The 20,824-nt window shown below is 38.7% G+C and overlaps 1 protein-coding gene across 8 annotated transcripts in view; it reads left to right on the top strand.

The window, feature by feature from the left end:
- Positions 1-20,824, top strand: part of MSI2 (musashi RNA binding protein 2) — a 481,843-nt gene that overhangs the window by 431,569 nt on the left and 29,450 nt on the right. For 6 of the 8 annotated variants that reach the window (XM_068268471.1, XM_068268470.1, XM_068268468.1 and 3 more), the window contains 2 exons: positions 8,741-8,949; positions 16,742-16,819. The exons of the other annotated variants lie outside the window; for them this stretch is intronic. In XM_068268471.1, the coding sequence (XP_068124572.1) occupies positions 8,741-8,949; positions 16,742-16,783 (251 nt within the window). In that variant the 3' untranslated portion in view covers positions 16,784-16,819. The remainder of the gene's footprint in view (positions 1-8,740; positions 8,950-16,741; positions 16,820-20,824) is intronic. 8 annotated transcript variants of the gene reach the window in all.

Here is a 20,824-nt window from a genome sequence, read left to right as displayed (position 1 = left end):
GATTTTGTACAAAAAGACAAAAAGATAATCGCTCAAATCTCGTTCAATTACATGATTACGTATAGCATCATCAAGGACACTACGTAGAACCGTTTTAAGCTGAGGGGCGGGGTTACCTGGTAGTTTGGTAGTTTGCGAAACACCCTAGCATCAGATAATTGAGATCTAATCTCACTTTCATAATTTACAGTGTCCATAACTACCAGGGCCCCGCCCTTGTCAGCTGGTTTAATAATATTATCCCTCCGCTTACTGAGATTATTCAAGGCTGATATTGCTCTTAGAGTAATCTCTTTTCCCACTTGCAAGTAACCGTTCAACATCACTTGTCACTTTATCTACAAACATCTCTACCCCTGTGTAAGTGGTGGGAGGCATAAACCGACTTTTTGAAAACAAATTAAATTGTTTGAAGTTCAAAGTAGCATAAGAGACAGTCTTTGTGGCAGCAGGTCGTAATAGAAAGTGGGTTTTAAGTCTTATCTGTCTGAACAGCCTATGGCTTCAATTCATCAAAGGGTGTTCGATAACAAAATCCCAGTCCTTAACCACTTTACCCCCAGCGGTACGAATTTCTCCGCCCCTTTTTTCCCTCCTAAAAAACCAGGGACGGAGAAATCCGTACCTTCCGCGCTACCGCCGCTGTCCGCGCTCCCGCCGCTCGTGCGCGCGCACCCGCCGCTCGTGCACGCCGCCGCCCGCTCGCCCGGAGATCAATGAACGGGAAAATCCATTCCCGTTCGTTGATCTAGCCCCCGCAATGATCTGCTGCTTCTTTTAGAAACAGCGAGATCATTGTGCGTCTCCCAGCCTCCTACTGCTTCCTGTAAGCGTCCTTCCGGACGCTTACAGGTCGCATGTAAACAAACACTCTGTGGCCATCTTGTGGCCAAATAGTAAACTACACCCTAAAAGCATTTTACATACACAAACATTACATTTACACAATAAATTAACTCATTACCTCCCACACTCCCCAATTTTTTTTTTATTTTTTTTTGTAATTAAAAAAAAAAAAAATACAATAAAAAAAAAAGCATAAATAGTTACCTTAGGGACTGAACTTTTTAAATATTTGTCAAGAGGGTACAACACTGTTACTTTATAAACTACGGGCTTGTTATTAGGGATGGATGCAAAACTGGAAAAAATGCACCTTTATTTCCAAATAAAATATTGTCGCCAAACATTGTGATAGGGACATAATTTAAATGGTTTTATAACCGGGACAAATGGGTTAATACATTTCATGGGTTTTAATTACAGTAGCATGCTTTATTTAAAAACTATAATGGCCGAAAACTGAAAAATAATAATTTTTTCCCACATTTTTTCCTATTTCCCCATTAAAACACATTTAGAATAAAATAATTCTTGGCATAATGTCCCACCTAAAGAAAGCCTAATTGGTGGCAAAAAAAACAAGATACAGTTCATTTCATTGGGATAAGTAATAATAAAGTTATAGACGAATGAATGGAAGGAGCGCTGAAAGGTGAAAATTGCTCTGGTGGTCAGGGGGTAAAACCCCTCAGTGGTGAAGTGGTTAAAATACCGCATTCGGTATTTTACACTTCACTGTGCTAATTCATCAATATTTTCACATGTGTGGTAGAGGTTCGTTAAGTTACCGAAGTACTACGGCTTCAGTTCATCAAAGGCTGTTAGATAACAGCAGAGTGGTGCAGAGCAGCTTGGAATGTCTCTGTGTTGTTACAAGCTGATAACAATAGAAGGCATCCAGACATCCCTTTATGTAAACGTGTTATATTTACTGTTACTTATACTGCCTCTGCTGCTCTGAATCTGTCCATCAGTGTTTCTTAACATTTTACTTATTTGCCACAACGTAGATAAACTTCCTGGAGACATTACAAATGCCATGCTTGGTGATTTCACCACTTGCATCTTTGCATATTCAAACAGGGACTCAAAGGGTTAAATGACCGAAGGACATCTGGGGATATCTTTTGTCCCGTTCTCTCTGCTCACTGCCTGGTGGGTCTGAAAGCTTGTGTGAAGAAGCCTGTGACCTATCAGCACCTATCAGCGGCACTTGCAGGAGAACAGGGGCTGTTTCTATTGGCTGCCTGCTCCTGTTAATCATGAAAACATTCACACAGAAGGCTTTCGAAGCCTGTAACTACAGGGGAGAGCTGGAGATAAACACCGAATGTGCTAGCGAATGTGGTAACCTTGATGAATTAACATTTACTGACATTTGCTGACATGTGTTGAGCACAAGTCGGTAATTTATCTCATTGCTCTGTCATTTCAGCTTCTCATTCGGTAACAGCTTTGATGAATTAACATTTTCTTAAGTGCTTCGTTAACTCAGCTGTTTTCAGCATTACCGAATGCGGTAATGCTTGATGAATTGAAGCCTATACGTGTCTTGTTTTAGAGTAAATGTGTCCATAGTACATTTAGGAATAAAGCCAAGTCCTTTGTTAAGGACACATACCTCTTCTGCAGTTAAATCAGCACTGGAGAGGTTCATAATGGCGTTTATCGTCTCTGGCTCCGCGTGATGCGGCGTTCCACCGGTTCCTGTGATGATGCCGGGACCGAAACGGGTCCTGTGGTGCTTGCGCCCGGCCCGGTGGTGATATCTCCGCCTCTCCGGCTGCGGCGGCCGCGGCGCACACTCCGGCCTAAAAAACGGCCAGTAGAAGGAGACGATGACCCGGAGGTCAGCAGCGTTGAGGAGGAGGATGCACGTTCGGTGCGTGACGTACGCCAACTCCGCCCACTGGATGCCTGCCAATGATATACTTCGTTTCTGCGACAGTCCTCCTGGTCCCTTTCAAGTTTAGTGCGCTTGCGCTGTTGTATTACCAGGCGCAAATCCTTTAGTGTTTTATCAAGTTTCTCTTTAGTACTGGTAAGCTCCTCCGGTGTCAGAGTGTCACGGAGCTCCGCTTCCACTTGCGTAACACGGGCTTGCAAGTCCGGCAACTCCTTTTGGATATCACAATCAGAGGAAAGAGGCGCCCTGGGGTGATAAAAGCGTTTAAAAACGGCTAAAAACAGTAGAAAGTTTGAGGTGTCTTACCTCAATGACGAAAATCTCTGCAAAGTATTACAAAAGATTTTTATTAGCACAAGCGGCAACGCGTTTCACGGGTCACAGCCCGCTTCATCAGGCCAATTGCAGTGCCTATAACAGCAACAGGACTCCTTAATTAACAATGCATTGAAAAACATATCATTACAATCATAAAAATACTTCGTATTAAATCGGATTAAATTTAGATTTATAACATATTTCAAGATGCATTATACTATATATATATATACACATACACCTATATGTAGCGGCATGATTGTAGAGACAATCTTCTATTCCATTCATTCTTTGGTTAGGTAATATAACAATAGCATAAGAATGGATGCATGTACTGTGTGTAACACACCATCAGTCATAAATAGCTCATTTTTCAGTAGGTGTGAGCCTCAAAATAGTATATATAAATATATATATGTAAATACCCATAGGTGTATGCAAATGGCAGTTTTAGGTATGCAATAAAAATCATTATTGATAATAAATAATTTATAAAAATTATAAATAATACATAAAGCATAAAAGATAATAAAAGGACAAGAATAACATAAAGACTTGGCCAGCTATTTAGTGCATATAAATATAAACAAGCATACACATATATAAATGACATGTAGCAGCAATAGCTGCTCTTTAAAAGATAGACTGGTCACTGATCTGTTAAATGAATATACAATACTGCGTAGTGCTGAGTATAAATATACTGAGTAAACAGCAGGGGGAGCTTTGGGTGGTCTGTCCGTATAAGAAGAAATGCAATGGACTTACCAAAAGAATAAATTCCTCAAGCATAGGGAGCCTCTGTGAGGGGCTCTGCGGAACTACACTATATGTCCTCCTGGATATCTCTGATTGAAACTAAACCGCGCGCTCGCCGGAGAGGAGGGGAGCGCTTCCGGGTATGGTTAATGACGTCATACCCGGAAGCGCTCCCCTCCTCTCCGGCGAGCGCGCGGTTTAGTTTCAATCAGAGATATCCAGGAGGACATATAGTGTAGTTCCGCAGAGCCCCTCACAGAGGCTCCCTATGCTTGAGGAATTTATTCTTTTGGTAAGTCCATTGCATTTCTTCTTATACGGACAGACCACCCAAAGCTCCCCCTGCTGTTTACTCAGTATATTTACACTCAGCACTACGCAGTATTGTATATTCATTTAACAGATCAGTGACCAGTCTATCTTTTAAAGAGCAGCTAATGCTGCTACATGTCATTTGTATATGTGTATGCTTGTTTATATTTATATGCACTAAATAGCTGGCCAAGTCTTTATGTTATTCTTGTCCTTTTATTATCTTTTATGCTTTATGTATTATTTATAATTTTTATGAATTATTTATTATCAATAATGATTTTTATTGCATACCTAAAACTGCCATTTGCATACACCTATGGGTATTTACATATATATATTTATATATACTATTTTGAGGCTCACACCTACTGAAAAATGAGCTATTTATGACTGATGGTGTGTTACACACAGTACATGCATCCATTCTTATGCTATTGTTATATTACCTAACCAAAGAATGAATGGAATAGAAGATTGTCTCTACAATCATGCCGCTACATATAGGTGTATGTGTATATATATATATATATATAGTATAATGCATCTTGAAATATGTTATAAATCTAAATTTAATCCGATTTAATACGAAGTATTTTTATGATTGTAATGATATGTTTTTCAATGCATGGTTAATTAAGGAGTCCTGTTGCTGTTATAGGCACTGCAATTGGCCTGATGAAGCGGGCTGTGACCCGTGAAACGCGTTGCCGCTTGTGCTAATAAAAATCTTTTGTAATACTTTGCAGAGATTTTCGTCATTGAGGTAAGACACCTCAAACTTTCTACTGTTTTTAGCCCTTTTTAAACGCTTTTATCACCCCAGGGCGCCTCTTTCCTCTGATTGTGCTAAGTATACCCCCGAACAGATTCTGTTCGAGGGGTGGTGATACGCCACTAGTGGGTTCCCACAGTGGTGGTCTCATTCCTTTTCTACTAAGAGAGCGACTGTTCATCTGGTCCTGGCCAGGACCACCCCGAGTGGAGTCGGGTTCATTGTCTCCACCTGCTTCCTGTGGTTGGTTGCCCCCAGCAACCCTCCTTTGTGAGTAGTGCCTTTATTCCTCTCATTATATTGGTGTCATAAACATATTGCACTACTGGGCTCCCATTTTGTCTCCTGTGTCTTTTTTCTATAGGGTGGTGCATCACCCCTACCATTTTTGTCCTTTTGGATATGTGCAATTGTAAGTGTGATCAAATCGAACGAGCACTTATTCAGTATTTGAGCAAACAGTTTTTTATACTCCTCTGAGTCAGCAAACAAAGTGGGAGTAAGCCTCACTCGTAATCCCCGTGGTATATGACGTAAATGGTGATACTCAGCCAGGGTGATATAGTGTAACTCCAGAGCAAGCTGGCGTTTTAGCAACTTCTCCCAAGTTCTGGTATTAACAGTAACAGTCTTTTGAGTCAGGAAGTCTCTTGATCCGGATACCTCCGTATGTATTTTCAAAATCTCTTCCTCTGTATAAGAGAATACACCACCGGTGTGAGTGGAGGGTGCGGGATCCATGTACCTGGTGTGTAGCATGCTGATACAGGGCGTCAGTAATATAGTCCAGAGGAATCAGCAGCTATCACGATCCAATTCGTCTGTGTATGCACGCAACTGGGGTGGCCCAATTCCCACAGGAACATATAAGAATAAAGCAAAGAGTTGCAGCACACTTTTGCTTATTGAGCTTCACACAAGTTATACACAGGCAGACAGTTTCGGCTGTCCCTAGCTTTTATCAATGCAAAAAGAGAAATGCATCACAATTCATTTATATACCCGCCCATACAGGTTAATTGAGAATGACATCACAATATATATATATATATATATATATATGTATATATATATATGTATATATATATATGTATATATATATATGTATATATATATATGTATATATACATATATGTATATATATGTATATATATATATGTATATATATATATATATATATATATATATATATATATGTATATATATATATATATATATATATATGTATATATATATATATGTATATATATATATATGTATATATGTATATATATATATATATATATATATATATATATATTTATTTAGCGCGTCTGTATCAGTGTTTGAGCACATTAAGGACTAAGGCTCCGGTTTACACATCCAGCCCTATTTCTTTCATTGCAGTACATCTGCAGTCACCTTTCCATTTGGTTTCTGTGCTGCATTAACATTCTACTGGGCAAATGGATTGCCTTACTAGGTTTTATAACATTAGATTATTACTTTTTCACATCTGCTAAGTAAATTGACTACATTCTACGTAAGCTATTGAAAGCTGTTGTGCCCTTAAGCAATGTTAGATTTTATCTAAAGAGTTGGGCTGCTGTATTCATAATGTATATTTAGATTTTTTTTTTTGCTGGTTTCTCATGTACTGATATACCAGGCTGCAAAGAAAGCACAACCCCATATGTCTTCATATCCTTGTTTTATGAAGTAGAAACATTTTTTACAGCTGAAACCAGACACATAATGGATGTATGCTCTATTGTTTTTCACAATTCTTCATATACAATACACTATATTATATATTATAAGATCTTTGTTTGGCTTTTACCAGGAAGGTTATTAAGCTGGATCCTCCAGCAAAGCCCCCAGTGGATTTAGCTTTCTTACCACTGTGTAGGACCTGTTTCCATAACTCATTAGTTGGCAACGAAGTTCATTACAGCAGTAAAACATTAATGATGTCACAGATACATGAAATACTCTCCTTTTTTTTTTTTTTTTTTATATATATATATAAATGCTTGGGAGGCCAGTACATCTTATATGATTACTGCCAATGCATCAGAATTAACAGATAAGGGATGAGTACAGAGACCGTGCTAGAAAAAACCTTTACATGAGCTGTAACACTTATCTGTCACATTTAGGTTTATTTCTTTTCACTTCCTGTCCTAGTTGCTCCTGCCAATGGCACAGGAAGTGAGGTAGATCTCATAATTTGTTACATCGCATTAACACAATAGCAAAATATGTATTCCAGCTCTGTCTTTTTTTTTTTTTCTTAATAAATGTACTGTTCACCCTACAGTTATCAAGATTATACCAAACTTTTGCACTCTGTTTCTGCACAACGTCTTGAACTCCTCACCTGTTAGATAGCAGCTTGACTGAGTAATGAAACCAAATTATACTCGGTGCTGGCTTACTGTTTTCCCTGTAGATATAGACTGTCCTGTAAGTGCATAAGCATCAACTCAAATGGCTAAAAATCATGTGGCTATTGAGTGACGCACCCAACCTCATAAGATGTAATTTGCCTCTGTTACCTGCCGAAACAAATGTCCCACGCGCTACTCTCTGCTTCGTTGTTCTGGTTGACCTCTTGGTTGGGTGCAGTAAGCCCCCTCCATGTAACATCTGGCCTGTCATTATTTATGATCCACCTGACCGTTGTATACTATACATATGCACATTTTAAAAAGCCACTGATAACGTATTTTGTGAGCTGCATTATTTGGTGTACACCTTTTTTTTTTTTTTTTTTTTTTTTTTTAACCATTGATTCAGGTTAACTTTGCACTGTCCATTAAGCTGTGTGCCTGCACAACCATAGATTACTGTGAACTCTCCAGTAAATTGAATAATGTAACAATTTGACTTATTTAGGAATAGAACTCTGACTTATTGAGTAAACTGTATCTTTCAAGACAGCCCACATAATCAGCCATTTGCTGTTGGGGTTCACTAAAACTTTTTTTTCAGCATTGCTACTTTGGTCTATGCCTGTGTTCCTTAACACAATGCAAGGCAACAGAATAGAGCATGCTGCTTTGTGTTGCAGTCCGAAATACCAGTGTACTCAGTAACAGTGCTGCATCATAGGCATCAATGAACCACATAAGCAATGTCTGATCAGGCTTCTAGCACAGCTGTATTCAGAAGGTACACAGGTGCTATACACGCTTGCTGTAATCATTTTTAAGGGAATACATTTTAACATTCTGTTGTTTTTGGAAAATGGCGGTAACAATACCGCCTGTATATAGCCAATGTTTATTATGACATTTTATAGAAGGGGTGTTTTTTTTTTTTTTTTGCATTCTTACGTTATCTTTGTTTAACTTGACTGAAATGCAGTACTAAAGTAACAGTTAACAAGCCTGCCTTTATGAAAGTAAACACTCTCCATAGTGCTGAGTCCAGTTCCTTTGTAGTTTGCATGGGATGTAATACCTTCTCCTAATATCTGTAGATTGTTAAACAGAACATCACCCGCATGGTTCTAGGATAATGTTTGAAGATCACCTTTCTCTTGTATAACTAGTGGTTTAGATTAGCCGTGTGATAATACAGTGTAATAGTAGTTTGTTGAATGACTGATTTATGGATTTCACTGGGATTTTTTTTTTTTTTTTTTTTTTTTAACGCTTGTCTTCTAGTAGTTTGGGCTGTCATTTCCATTATGTGCTCTTGTTTCGCATGGCCTTGACTGAATATTAGAGATGAAGTCCAGACTGTATTATAGTGTTTGGCTGATTTTAGTGTGTTCTGTTATTGTAATAACACAGCATGCCATGCTTCTGCTCTCATACTTGGCTTTATTCTCTGCACACCAGTCCTGAATAGCTACAGTGCTCAACCGAATTATGGCGCACCTGCTTCCCCAGCAGGCACCAATCCGGCTCGACCTGGTGGATTCCCAGGGGCAAACAGCCCGGGCCCTGTCGCTGACCTTTATGGAACTGCCAACCAAGACTCCGGTGTTGGTAACTACATTAGCGCAGCAAGTCCTCAACCGGGTTCTGGCTTTGGCCATGGAATTGCTGTAAGTGTCTTATTTATTCTTTCTTGTATACTTGTATAATGTTCCCTATTTGTCAGATATGCTAAATGCAGGCACAGAGCCCTGCTGGTGTATTTTTTAATATTAGAGTCTAACATGTGGCCTTTTTGACTTTGCTACTTTTAGGTTAAAGGAAGTTTTGAGAAAATTTAGAAAATTATAAATGTATTCTACTGTAGTTTTATTCAGACTAAAACTGGCAGATCTCAAGAGCCAAGTAGCCTTTACAGCCCTGAAAAACAGCTGCTGGCTAACCTTCTATTGATGATAGGAGAAATACATGGCAACAAGCTTTTTAAAAGATCTCATTGTGTACTAGGGTTCCTTAGTCATTTGGTGTGGATTTCTCCATTATTGTTTTATTCCAAGACCTAAATATACCATATTGGGCTACCTGATGCATGACTGCTGCACTTGAATTTAATGATCACGCCAACAGTGGAAAAATTATTTATTTTTTTTGAATAGACATACCAGTGCCCCTACCTAACTAGAGTACAGTAAAGACAAACTGTCTGAAGAACAAGGGATGGAAGCACTGTGCCCTATGGAATCTATATTTACCTGTAGCCTGCAGTGCGTAGTATGTTTCAGATGTAACTCTTTGTTAGGTGAAAACCCTGAACTGTGCTCTGTGTCACATGCTATAGATTAGCACAAGATTGATGAGGAGAATGAATGCCTCCTGTTCTCTCTTGAATGCTACAGTGGTGGAGTGGTGTTCCTATGGGAGTATTAAAGTAAACCTATCACAACCTCAAGCAACAGAACCTGAGCCTATGAAAACACTGATTAACTTGATTGAAAAGTCCATGTTAGAATTTGCTGAGATATAGGTTGCTGAAATAAATAACATTTGACATTTCCTAAAATTTGAACATAGCAGTATCCCATATACCTACTAGGGCCTTGTTTGTAGTTGTTTTACTGTAATCATTTACTTCATCTTCATCACTGCTGGGTCAGTGCACTTTAAAGACCTGTATCTTTCAGTAAAGACCACATCCCATGATTAGTGCTAAGCTGCACTGCCTCTTGATTGAGGGATTGCATATATGGCAAATTCTCCATTCAGCACTGTTTATGACCTTCAGCATGCAATCAGTTACCTTTGCTGAATTTTGCGTCAGATTAACAATAAGGGCTGCATACCGATTGCAAAGTCCAATCACAATTGCCTAGTGATTTTGCAACACAAATTTATGGCAGTTCCATTTTGGTATACTTCACAGCCCTCTTTTGAAAGGTCTCCTGTAAAACTAAAATATATGGTAGCGTAATGTATATGTTATTATGCTGAAATGAATACATTTCTCATTAGTAACTCAAGAAATCAAGAAGTTTTCTTGTTACCTAACTTGCTAATTCCTCTATTGGGTGGAGTTCCAAATATCTTACCCATAAATCATAATTTATTACTTTTTAATACTAAAAAACTTGATTTTAATAGTTTTTTCACAGGAAAATGTATTAGGCATATATAGCATTTTTTGTAAGTAGTGACAGCCCAATTTATGAGTAAAGGAGCAATATTTCATTTGGAACACATTTTTGCTTCCTGCCGCTATGCTCTATGAACACACATGTTGCTATGGCAATAAATATATCCTATGTGCTATTGTATTTTGTGCCTCACTTAACCTATTGGCACAAAAGATGGTTGTTTTATAGCTGTCACTTGAGATTCCCAATATGTATTTTTCAGAACAGCTCACTTCACTGCTTGAGATGTATCTAGCATTCTGATAACAACAGGATACTTCATTGCTGTTCATTCATTTGTGAAACTGATAGCGCTGATCTTTTACCCATTAGTGGGACATGAACCAGGGTATTTATAGTTTATGGATACTGCAATTAATGATCTCTAGGTCATGGAATACTTCTATGGTGAAAGGCCTTATATTAGCAACTTAATGTCAAAGAACAATCATTATGAAAGGGAAACATAAATTTAGTTTTTCTTATTTGGTTAAACTGTAGTTATACAGTCAGTCTATAGCTTGTCTGTCAAATTACAGCATGGAAGATTTTACGGCCAATTATTGTGGACCTCAGCTAGCTGAATGAATTCACTGACATTGTATTATACTACAGTACATCTGGAAAGTATTCACAGCATATCACTTTTTCAACATTTTGTGATGTTACAGCCTTATACAAAAAAAATGATTAAATTAATGTTTTTTTCTCAAAATGCAACACGCAACACCCTATAGTGACAACTTGTAAAACGTTTACTTGAGGTTTTGGCAAATTTATTAAAAAGAAAAAACTGAGACATCACATGTACATAGGTATTCCCAGCCTTTACTCAATACTTAGTTGGTGCACCTTTGGCAGCAATTTCAGCCTCAAGTCTTTATGAATATGATGCCACATGCTTGACACACCTATCCTTGGCAAGTTTTGCCAATTCCCCTTTTCAGCACCTCAAGCTCTATCAGGTTGGATGGAAATAGTTGGTGCACAGCCATTTTAAGATCTCTCCAGAGGTGTTCAATAGGATTCAAGTCTGGGCTCTGGCTGGGCCTCTCAAGGACATTTGCAGAGTTGTCCTGAAGCCATTCCTTTGATATCTTGGCTGTGTGCTTAGGGGTGTTGTCCTGCTGAAAGATGAGCCGCTGCTCCAGTCTTATGCTTCATACACACTTGAGATAAAAGTCTTTGGAAAAGGCAAGATCACAGACCAATCTTACCACCCTTCATGTAGTATGAGAGCCATACCTACACAGTCTTTTCTATGGAGCTGCACTCCCCATCAGATAAAATATTTGCAGGATGCTGCACACAAAGATGCCCGTACACACTCAAAAGATCATTATCTGCAAAAGATCTGTTCCTGCAAAATATCCATTCCTGCAAAATGCATTCATAGTCTATGATATCTGCAGATCCTCATACACACTTGGTTTAACAGACAATCATCTGCAGATCATCTGCAGATCAGATCCACCAGGATGGATTTTCAGATCTGCAGATGATTGCCAGATATGCAGATGAAGTCTGTTAAACCAAGTGTGTATGATGATCTGCAGATCTCATAGACTATGAATGCATTTTGCAGGAATGGATATTTTGCAGGAACAGATCTTTTGCAGATGATCTTTTGAGTGTGTACGGGCATCTTTGTGTGCAGCATCTTGCAAAGATTTTATCTGATGGGGAGTGCAGCTCCATAGAATAGACTGTGTAGAGTATGGCTCTCCTACTACATGAAGGGTGGTAAGATTGGTCTGTGATCTTGCCTTTTCCAAAGACTTTTATCTCAAGTGTGTATGAAGCATTAGTTCAAAAGCACTCTGGATCAGGTTTTTATTCAGGATGTCTCTGTACATTGCTGCAGTCATCTTTCCCTTTATCCTGACTAGTCTCCCAGTTCCTACTGCTGAAAAACATCCCCACAGCATGATGCTACCACCACTATGCTTCACTGTATTGGCCTGGTGATGAGCGGTGCCTGGTTTCCGCCAAACGTGATGCATGACATTCACCCAAGAGGTCAATCTTTCTCTTATCAGACCAGAACATTTAGTTTTTCGTGGTCTGAGAGTCCTTCAGGTGCCTTTCGGCGTACTCCATGGTGACTGCCATGTGCCTTTTACTAAGGACTGGCTTCCGTCTGCCCACTCTACTATACAGGCCTGAGTGGTGGATTTCTGCAGAGATGGTTGTCCTTCTGGAAGGTTCTCCTCTCTCCACAGAAGACCTCTGACAGCGGAACCATCGGGCTATTGGGGCCCTGCCTGATTAAGGCCTTTCTCCCCAAATGCTCAGTTTAGATGGCCGACCAGCTCTAGGAAGAGTCCCAGTGATTTGAACTTCTTCCACTTATGGATGTTGGAGGGCACTGTGCTCATTGGGACTTTTAAAGCAGCAGAAATGTTTCTGTAACTTTCACCAGATTTTTGCCTCAAGACAATCCTGTCTCAGAGATCTACAGACAATTCCTTTGACTTCATGTTTGGTTTATGCTCTGACACGAACTGACAACTGTGGGACCTTATATAGCCTTTCAAAATCATGTCCAATCAACTGAATTTACCACATGTGGACTCGAATTAACCTGCAAAACATTTCATAGATGATCAGGGGAAATGGGATGTCCCTGAGCTCAATTTTGAGCTTCAATGTGAAGGCTGTGAATACCTATGTACCTGTGCTTTATCATTTTTTTTATTTTTAATACATTTGCCAAAACCTCAAGTAAACCTTTTTTTCACATTATCATCATAGGGTACTGTGAGAAAATTCTGAGGAAAAGCATGAATTTAAACAATTTTGGAATAAGGCTGTAACATAACATAAAATGTGGAAAAAGTGATGCACTGTAAATACTTTTTGGATACACTGTATATATACTTCTATAGGAACACCTGTTCACCACTTCTGGTATGGAAATTCATAAAGCACAATGTAGTTATGAAAACAGAATCACCAGACAATAGATTTCAAACAAGCTATATCCCTCTGTTCATTTTGTCTCACAAAACATATTTAAGATTCTTACAAAGTCATATTACCATTCAGGACAGGTATTCTCAGGAGATAAGAGGAAAATATGTGACTCAAGCTGTGTATAGGTACTTATTAATTGCTTTGGTTGACCCAAGTATGGCTACATTTTGAGGTTATGGGCCTGTTGTCTTTAAATGCACTTATATAAGTGGTCACACTGATGTCTGATTCCTAAACCACTTCACTATTTGAAAATGTTATTCCCAGTCTTAGGCCTCATACACACATCAGACTATAGTCTTTGGAAAATGAAAGATCACAGACCAATCGTACCACCCTTCATGTAGTATGAGAGCCATACCTTCACAGTCTTTTCTATGGAGCTGAACTCCCCATCAGAAAAAAATCTTTGTAAGATGCTGCACACACAGATGCTGTACAGACACAAAAGATCAGTATCTGCAAAAGATCAGTTCCTGCCAAAGATCTGTTCCTGCAAAATGCATTCATAGTCTATGGGTTCTGCAGATCATCATACACACCTTGTTTAACTGACATTCATCTGCAGATCAGACAATCATCTGCAGATCTGAAAATCCATCCTGGTGGATCTGATCTGCAGATGAATGTCAGTTAAACAAGGTGTGTATGATGATCTGCAGATCTCATAGACTATCAATGCATTTTGCAGGAACAGATCTTTTGCAGATACTGATCTTTTGAATGTCTACAGCATCTTTGTGTGCAGCATCTTGCAAAGATTTCTGTCTGATGGGGTGTTCAGCTCCATAAAATAGACTGTGAAGGTATGGCTCTCATACTACATGGAAGGGGGTAAAGTTGGTCTGTGATCTTTCATTTTCAAAAGACTATGGTCTGATGTGTGTATGTGGCCTTAGAGCAGGGCACTAAATGTGAGGCAAAAAAAATCTAATATTTGCATGTATACTGTGTAACTAATTATTTGAAGATGTGATTAGAGCCACAAAGCTTAAATTGAAACACTAACCTATTTAAAAGCCCTTAAAAAATTGTAGTTTTTTCCTGCTGTGCAAAATGATCTGTAAAATCTGGATGGAAATTTAACCTGGCCAATTTGCATGCTTTTTGTTTCAGATTGCAAAGTATTCTTGTCTGCTGTATAATGGCATGGATGTGCATTTAATAATTTGTAAGGCTGCCAGTCATAACATTGTATCACAATTAAAATTATCATCAAAACCACATGGTGGGTGGGGTAATATAACATATACAAAGTAAATCACACACACGCACACACACTCTTACTTTCTTGAGAATTTGGGAATTCAGCTGATATTGACATCTTGTTTTTGGAATGATAGTTTATCACTCTTACCTGACTTTTTAGCTAGCTGTTGATCCCACATATTGAGGTTTCCACTTTTCATTCAAGGGTAAAAACGGCCACACATACAATGGTTTCACCCTTTCTGATACAATGTCAAACAGTAACTATTGGCAGTCCTTCAAGTCGCTATCTTAGAGAATCATTACTCTCTTTTGTTCGTTTGTGTATGTTCAGTTCCTTCTATTGAAAATCAAATCCTCATACCCATGAAAATGTCAGGCTGAAGTTGCTGAACTGTAAGATATTTGGTACGTACAGGCAAATGTTGAGGAATCAGTGGTCATGTCTCAGGATCCTTTGCTTGTTTTTGCGCTGAACCGGAGTGTGTTTCAGACTTTTAATTAGATACAAAATGTATTTTAATCCACTCGCCATTTCTAGCAGTCTGAGACATTTTGAGGACCTTAGTACAGGGAACACACAAGCATTGTCTGTTCTGTACAAAGATGAGTAATATAAAGCAATGCTATATGACATTAATATTCAGACTGTACTAATATGAATACATATTTTACAGCAATGCTACTTAGACTGAAGCTTTATACGTTCACATTTTCCAGACCTTATCACATAGTTCTAGGCGAAATAAACTGCTTGGGCCATGGCCTATAAATATATAGAGACAATAAAATGCACAGTATGCATATTCTATTTTAGTTAACGGAGCATATGGGTTAGTGTAGGAGCATCTGTCCCTGATGTGCTTTTTTCTAGTTTTAAAGAAGTAAGCTTAGAGCTGTGAAGCTCATCTTATGGTTACTACTCAGTGGACCAAAGCATACATGGAGGTTGAAACATTGGAGGTCAGGCTACATACTTGTTTTGGGCTTGTGTCAATGAAGGAGAGAACAGCCCTGGAACTTGCACTTACACTACAGTACCAGTTTAAACATAGACAGATGTGATGCACGTAAAGAGGGGGGAAATGACTTTTGCTAGCTTGACACTATTAATGCTGGGCCTACCTTTCAGATAACTCTACCCATTGATTGACACCTGCTGCTACTGAACAGTATAGGCACTGTTAGAAAAACTAACCATTTCTTCTGCAGCATATTGCAGCAGTAGTTACAACCCTGCAGGGCCCGTATAAAGAGTTTAATTGTATAATGAACACAAGCTCAGGCAAGCTAATCCTGCTGTGAATGGAAACTGGAGTTGTGTAAGCCTTTTATTTTTATGAGTATGAACACTTTTCATAAAATATGAACAAATACATTTCACTGTGTTTTATGTGCTGTCTCTTTAGAATATCCATACAGAATTTCCATCTTGGCAGTTCCTGCATTTTCTTGTATAGTGTCAGTTCAATCACTAACCCTTTGAACCTAGTTGAATTCCTCTTCTGATTATTGTGTCACCATAGTAACCTTAAAAATCTCATCTAGTTTGCTTGTACTATCAAATTGGAAGCATTACTATTCAGCTAACAGCAGTACTAAGGTAAATTACCCTCTCTCACCCCCCAAACTTGTCTCATTTCATACCTCACCTACTGGAAAAGCCCTCTGTGCTTTAAAGCTTGACTAGTTTGACCTCTGGGCTGCTCAGATGAAAGCAAAGTCTTTAGCTTGCAGTTTCAGTCTGCAAATATTTCTCTGCAGGGCCATTTCAATGTACATATGAGGGAAGGTTGGCAGCCTTTCTTAGTGGGGGTTTCCTTGTATATTATTATCGTTATTTTTATCTAAGTCACATTAAGAAATCTGTAGCTCTCCAGTTGCTGTGTTAAACCTGCCATCATAGCTACTGGCTGTAAACTCTGTTGACTTAAACCTATAGATATGTTAATTTTCCTTAACACATGCACCACTTGTGCAGTTGTGCTGTTTATTTATGTATGAAAAAAATGCACATTCATGCCAACCTTGCAATATCTAAATGAATTGCAAAGATGTGTTGTTGTTGAATAGGGAACTGACAACCTCAACAATTGTACACTTTTAGGGGCCTTTGATTGCAACGGCTTTTACAAATGGATACCATTGAAACGTTTCAGGTGGTTGGTTGCCATCTCACTTTGAGGTATTCTAATTTCTACCATTGTTTGTTATGGAAGTATATTCATGTAATCTACTGTTTGCTTTTTATCATCTCATTACTGTGCTGCCTTTTAACCTTAACTGTCTAACACCTGTCTAATTTCCATAATACTGTGACACATATCTGCTGAATTACACCTGCTTATATTGTACTGTGTGTGTTGTGTTTACCTGTTCTGTGTATGTGGAAATTGTGTTTTCTATACAATCAGCACTGTACCTGATTCTTTTTGGTGGATCTGATGTGAGCATTTCAGATCAAATGACTACAGTACTGTTGCCAAATCTGAAGAGCTAGAAATTGTACGAAAGCAAATGTGCATGATTCTTGTTTACCATGTCTCTAAAAAAAAATGCTGCCTGTTGTTACCCAGGCATTTTTGTTAGTAATGATACGTTGTAGAAAATAGCAATTATGCGTTGCCTTGTGTGACATTAATGTTTTTTTTATCACTAAGGACTACTTTCCTTTTTCATGTATTTTTTAGGTGATAGTATCTAGGATGGGAATTGTTAGATTTTATAAATTAGAATTTCAAAGACTGTTGTTTATGCAGTAGATAAACATTTAGGAGCCTATTAACCACTTTACCCCCCCCCCCCCCCCCCCCCAGTGCTAAATTTCTCCGTCCCTCTGCGCACCGCTTCACCCCCAGGGACGGAGAAAGGCGCACTTGTTTGTTTACTGGCTGGGAGTGGGCGGGGAACTTGCGCGCACACTCCAGCCAGCCCGCACAGCAGGTGACTAATTGGACGTTAGGAGCAAGCGTTCCTAAATCCAATTAGACTCGCCGATTGCGAATAGAATGAAGACTGCTTCAAACAGAAGCAGTCTTCATTCATAACAATGTAAAGTAAACAAACGTGCAGCGCGCGCGTGCACACACACCCCGGCTCTGCAGTCCAATGATTGGTTATGGGTACCCCAGTCCCCAATAACCAATCATATTACAGAAAAAAAAGAATGGAAGCAGCGTTGAAAGGTAAAAATCGCGCTTGTGTTTCAGGGGTAAAACCCCTCAGTTGTGAAGTGGTTAATAAATGGTAAAATAGTGTAAAAAACAAACAAGCTGTTATTTACCTGTACTTTTGTGCCAATTTATCAAATGTATAACGAGGCAAACTTTCATATACATTGCTTTAAATTCTCATAAGCCCTTATTCAGTTAACTTTTACCCTGCATTTTCATCCAGTAGATAATGTTTCACCTTATCCACAAAATAACTTTTTAGCACTTCACTGAAAAGCTACAAAAACAAAATGAGTAAAAAGTAATGTCACACTTCTTTGCTTGCTGTGGGAATGAAAAGGAGTTTATTAATAAGGGCCCATAATGCAGTTAACTTTTTCCCTGTGTTTTTTCCTAAGTGATGTTTTCACACCTATCAATATGATGCCTTTTAAACCACCAACAAGCAAAAAAAATTGCTCAAGTCACTTTAGATTAAAAAAAAAGTATCAAAAAGTAATTGAAAAAATGTTATCAATCATATTTTGAGCATTTGTGTGTTTTTTTCTCTGCTTGCTGGTGGTTTAACCACTATGCAACCACTCACTGTCTTAAAACATCCTGTTGGTCCCTGTTAACGCACCACAGGACATTCTAAAATGTCCTCCACTGCTACAGTGAACGATCGCGCCCCCCGCGCTTACCACTGGAACCCGCAGAGCCGTGTTTGGTGAAAGAGAAGTTTTCCTTGAACCAATCAAAATGATGCTCGTAAGCAAAGTTAGTCTTCAATAAGATTTGCTTTAACAGCACTCTCTCTATCTTACAGAGACAGTGAGTGTGAGGACATCTAGTGGTCAAAAAAAATGTACAAAAAATAAAAATACACACTATACACTACATTTTACACAATACACAAAAATACATTAATACCTCCATCCCTCCTCCCTGACCCCCCCACCCCACCCCTCTAATAGTTACCAAAATGAAAACACTTGTTAAAAATGGCAGCATTTAAAAAAAAAAAATACATAACTACAGGGAGTGCAGAATTATTAGGCAAATGAGTATTTTGACCACATCATCCTCTTTATGCATGTTGTCTTACTCCAAGCTGTATAGGCTTAAAAGCCTACTACCAATTAAGCATATTAGGTGATGTGCATCTCTGTAATGAGAAGGGGTGTGGTCTAATGACATCAACACCCTATATCAGGTGTGCATAATTATTAGGCAACTTCCTTTCCTTTGGCAAAATGGGTCAAAAGAAGGACTTGACAGGCTCAGAAAAGTCAAAAATAGTGAAATATCTTGCAGAGGGATGCAGCACTCTTAAAATTGCAAAGCTTCTGAAGCGTGATCATCGAACAATCAAGTGTTTCATTCAAAATAGTCAACAGGGTCGCAAGAAGCGTGTGGAACAACCAAGGCGCAAAATAACTGCCCATGAACTAAGAAAAGTCAAGCGTGCAGCTGCCAAGATGCCACTTGCCACCAGTTTGACCATCAATCAGAGCTGCAACATCACTGGAGTGCCCAAAAGCACTCCAGTGTGCAATACTCAGAGACATGGCCAAGGTAAGAAAGGCTGAAAGACGACCGCCACTGAACAAGACACACAAGCTGAAACGTCAAGACTGGGCCAAGAAATATCTCAAGACTGATGAAGGTTTTATGGACTGATGAAGTGAGAGTGAGTCTTGATGAGCCAGATGGATGGGCCCGTGGCTGGATTGGTAAAGGGCAGAGAGCTCCAGTCCGACTCAGACGCCAGCAAGGTGGAGGTGGAGTACTGGTTTGGGCTGGTATCATCAAAGATGAGCTTGTGGGCCTTTTCGGGTTGAGGGTGGAGTCAAGCTCAACTCCCAGTCCTACTGCCAGTTTCTGGAAGACACCTTCTTCAAGCAGTGGTACAGGAAGAAGTCTGCATCCTTCAAGAAAAACATGATTTTCATGCAGGACAATGCTCTATCACACGCGTCCAAGTACTCCACAGCGTGGCTGGCAAGAAAGGGTATAAAAGAAGACAAACTAATGACATGGCCTCCTTGTTCACCTGATCTGAACCCCATTGAAAACCTGTGGTCCATCATAAAATGTGAGATTTACAAGGAGGGAAAACAGTACACCTCTCTGAACAGTGTCTGGGAGGCTGTGGTTGCTGCTACACGCAATGTTGATGGTGAACAGATCAAAACACTGACAGAATCCATGGATGGCAGGCTTTTGAGTGTCCTTGCAAAGAAAGGTGGCTATATTGGTCACTGATTTGTTTTCGTTTTGTTTTTGAATGTCAGAAATGTATATTTGTGAATGTTGAGATGTTATATTGGTTTCAATGGTAAAAATAGTTGAAATGGGTATGTATTTGTTTTTTGTTAAGTTGCATAATAATTATGCACAGTAATAGTCACCTGCACACACAGATATCTCCCTAAAATAGCTAAAACTAAAAACAAACTAACAACGACTTTCAAAAATATTTAAAATATTCAGCTTTGATATCAATGAGTTTTTTGGGTTCATTGAGAACATGGTTGTTGTTCAATAATAAAATAATTCCTCAAAAATACAACTTGCCTAATAATTCTGCACTCCCTGTAAATTAGGGACTCCACTTTTTTACTATGTATGACATGAGGATAGATTACTGTTATATTTGCATATATGGGGTTGTAATTAGTAACTGACGCAAAACTGAAAAAAATGCACCTTTATTTCCAGATAAAATCTTGTCGCCACACACTGTGCTAGAGACGTCATTCAACCATTTGTAATAATCTGGACAAATGGCAAATAAAATATGTGGGCTTTTTTCACAGTAGCACGTTTTATTTAAAACTATAATGGCTGAAATCTGAGAAATAATTAATTTTTCCCATTTTTTTCTTATTTTTTCTGTTAAAATGCATTTGGAATAAAATAATTCTTAGCATAATGTACCACCCAAAGAAAGCCTTGTTGGTGTTGAAAAAATAGATTATTTGTTGTGACAAGTAGTGATAAAGTTATTGGTGAATGAAAGGGAGGAGCGCTGA

The sequence above is a fragment of the Hyperolius riggenbachi genome, chromosome 2 (genome assembly GCF_040937935.1).
Source record: "Hyperolius riggenbachi isolate aHypRig1 chromosome 2, aHypRig1.pri, whole genome shotgun sequence".
Lineage (NCBI taxonomy): Eukaryota > Metazoa > Chordata > Amphibia > Anura > Hyperoliidae > Hyperolius > Hyperolius riggenbachi.
Note: the sequence above shows the minus strand (reverse complement) of the source record. Positions and strands in the feature narration are given on the sequence as shown.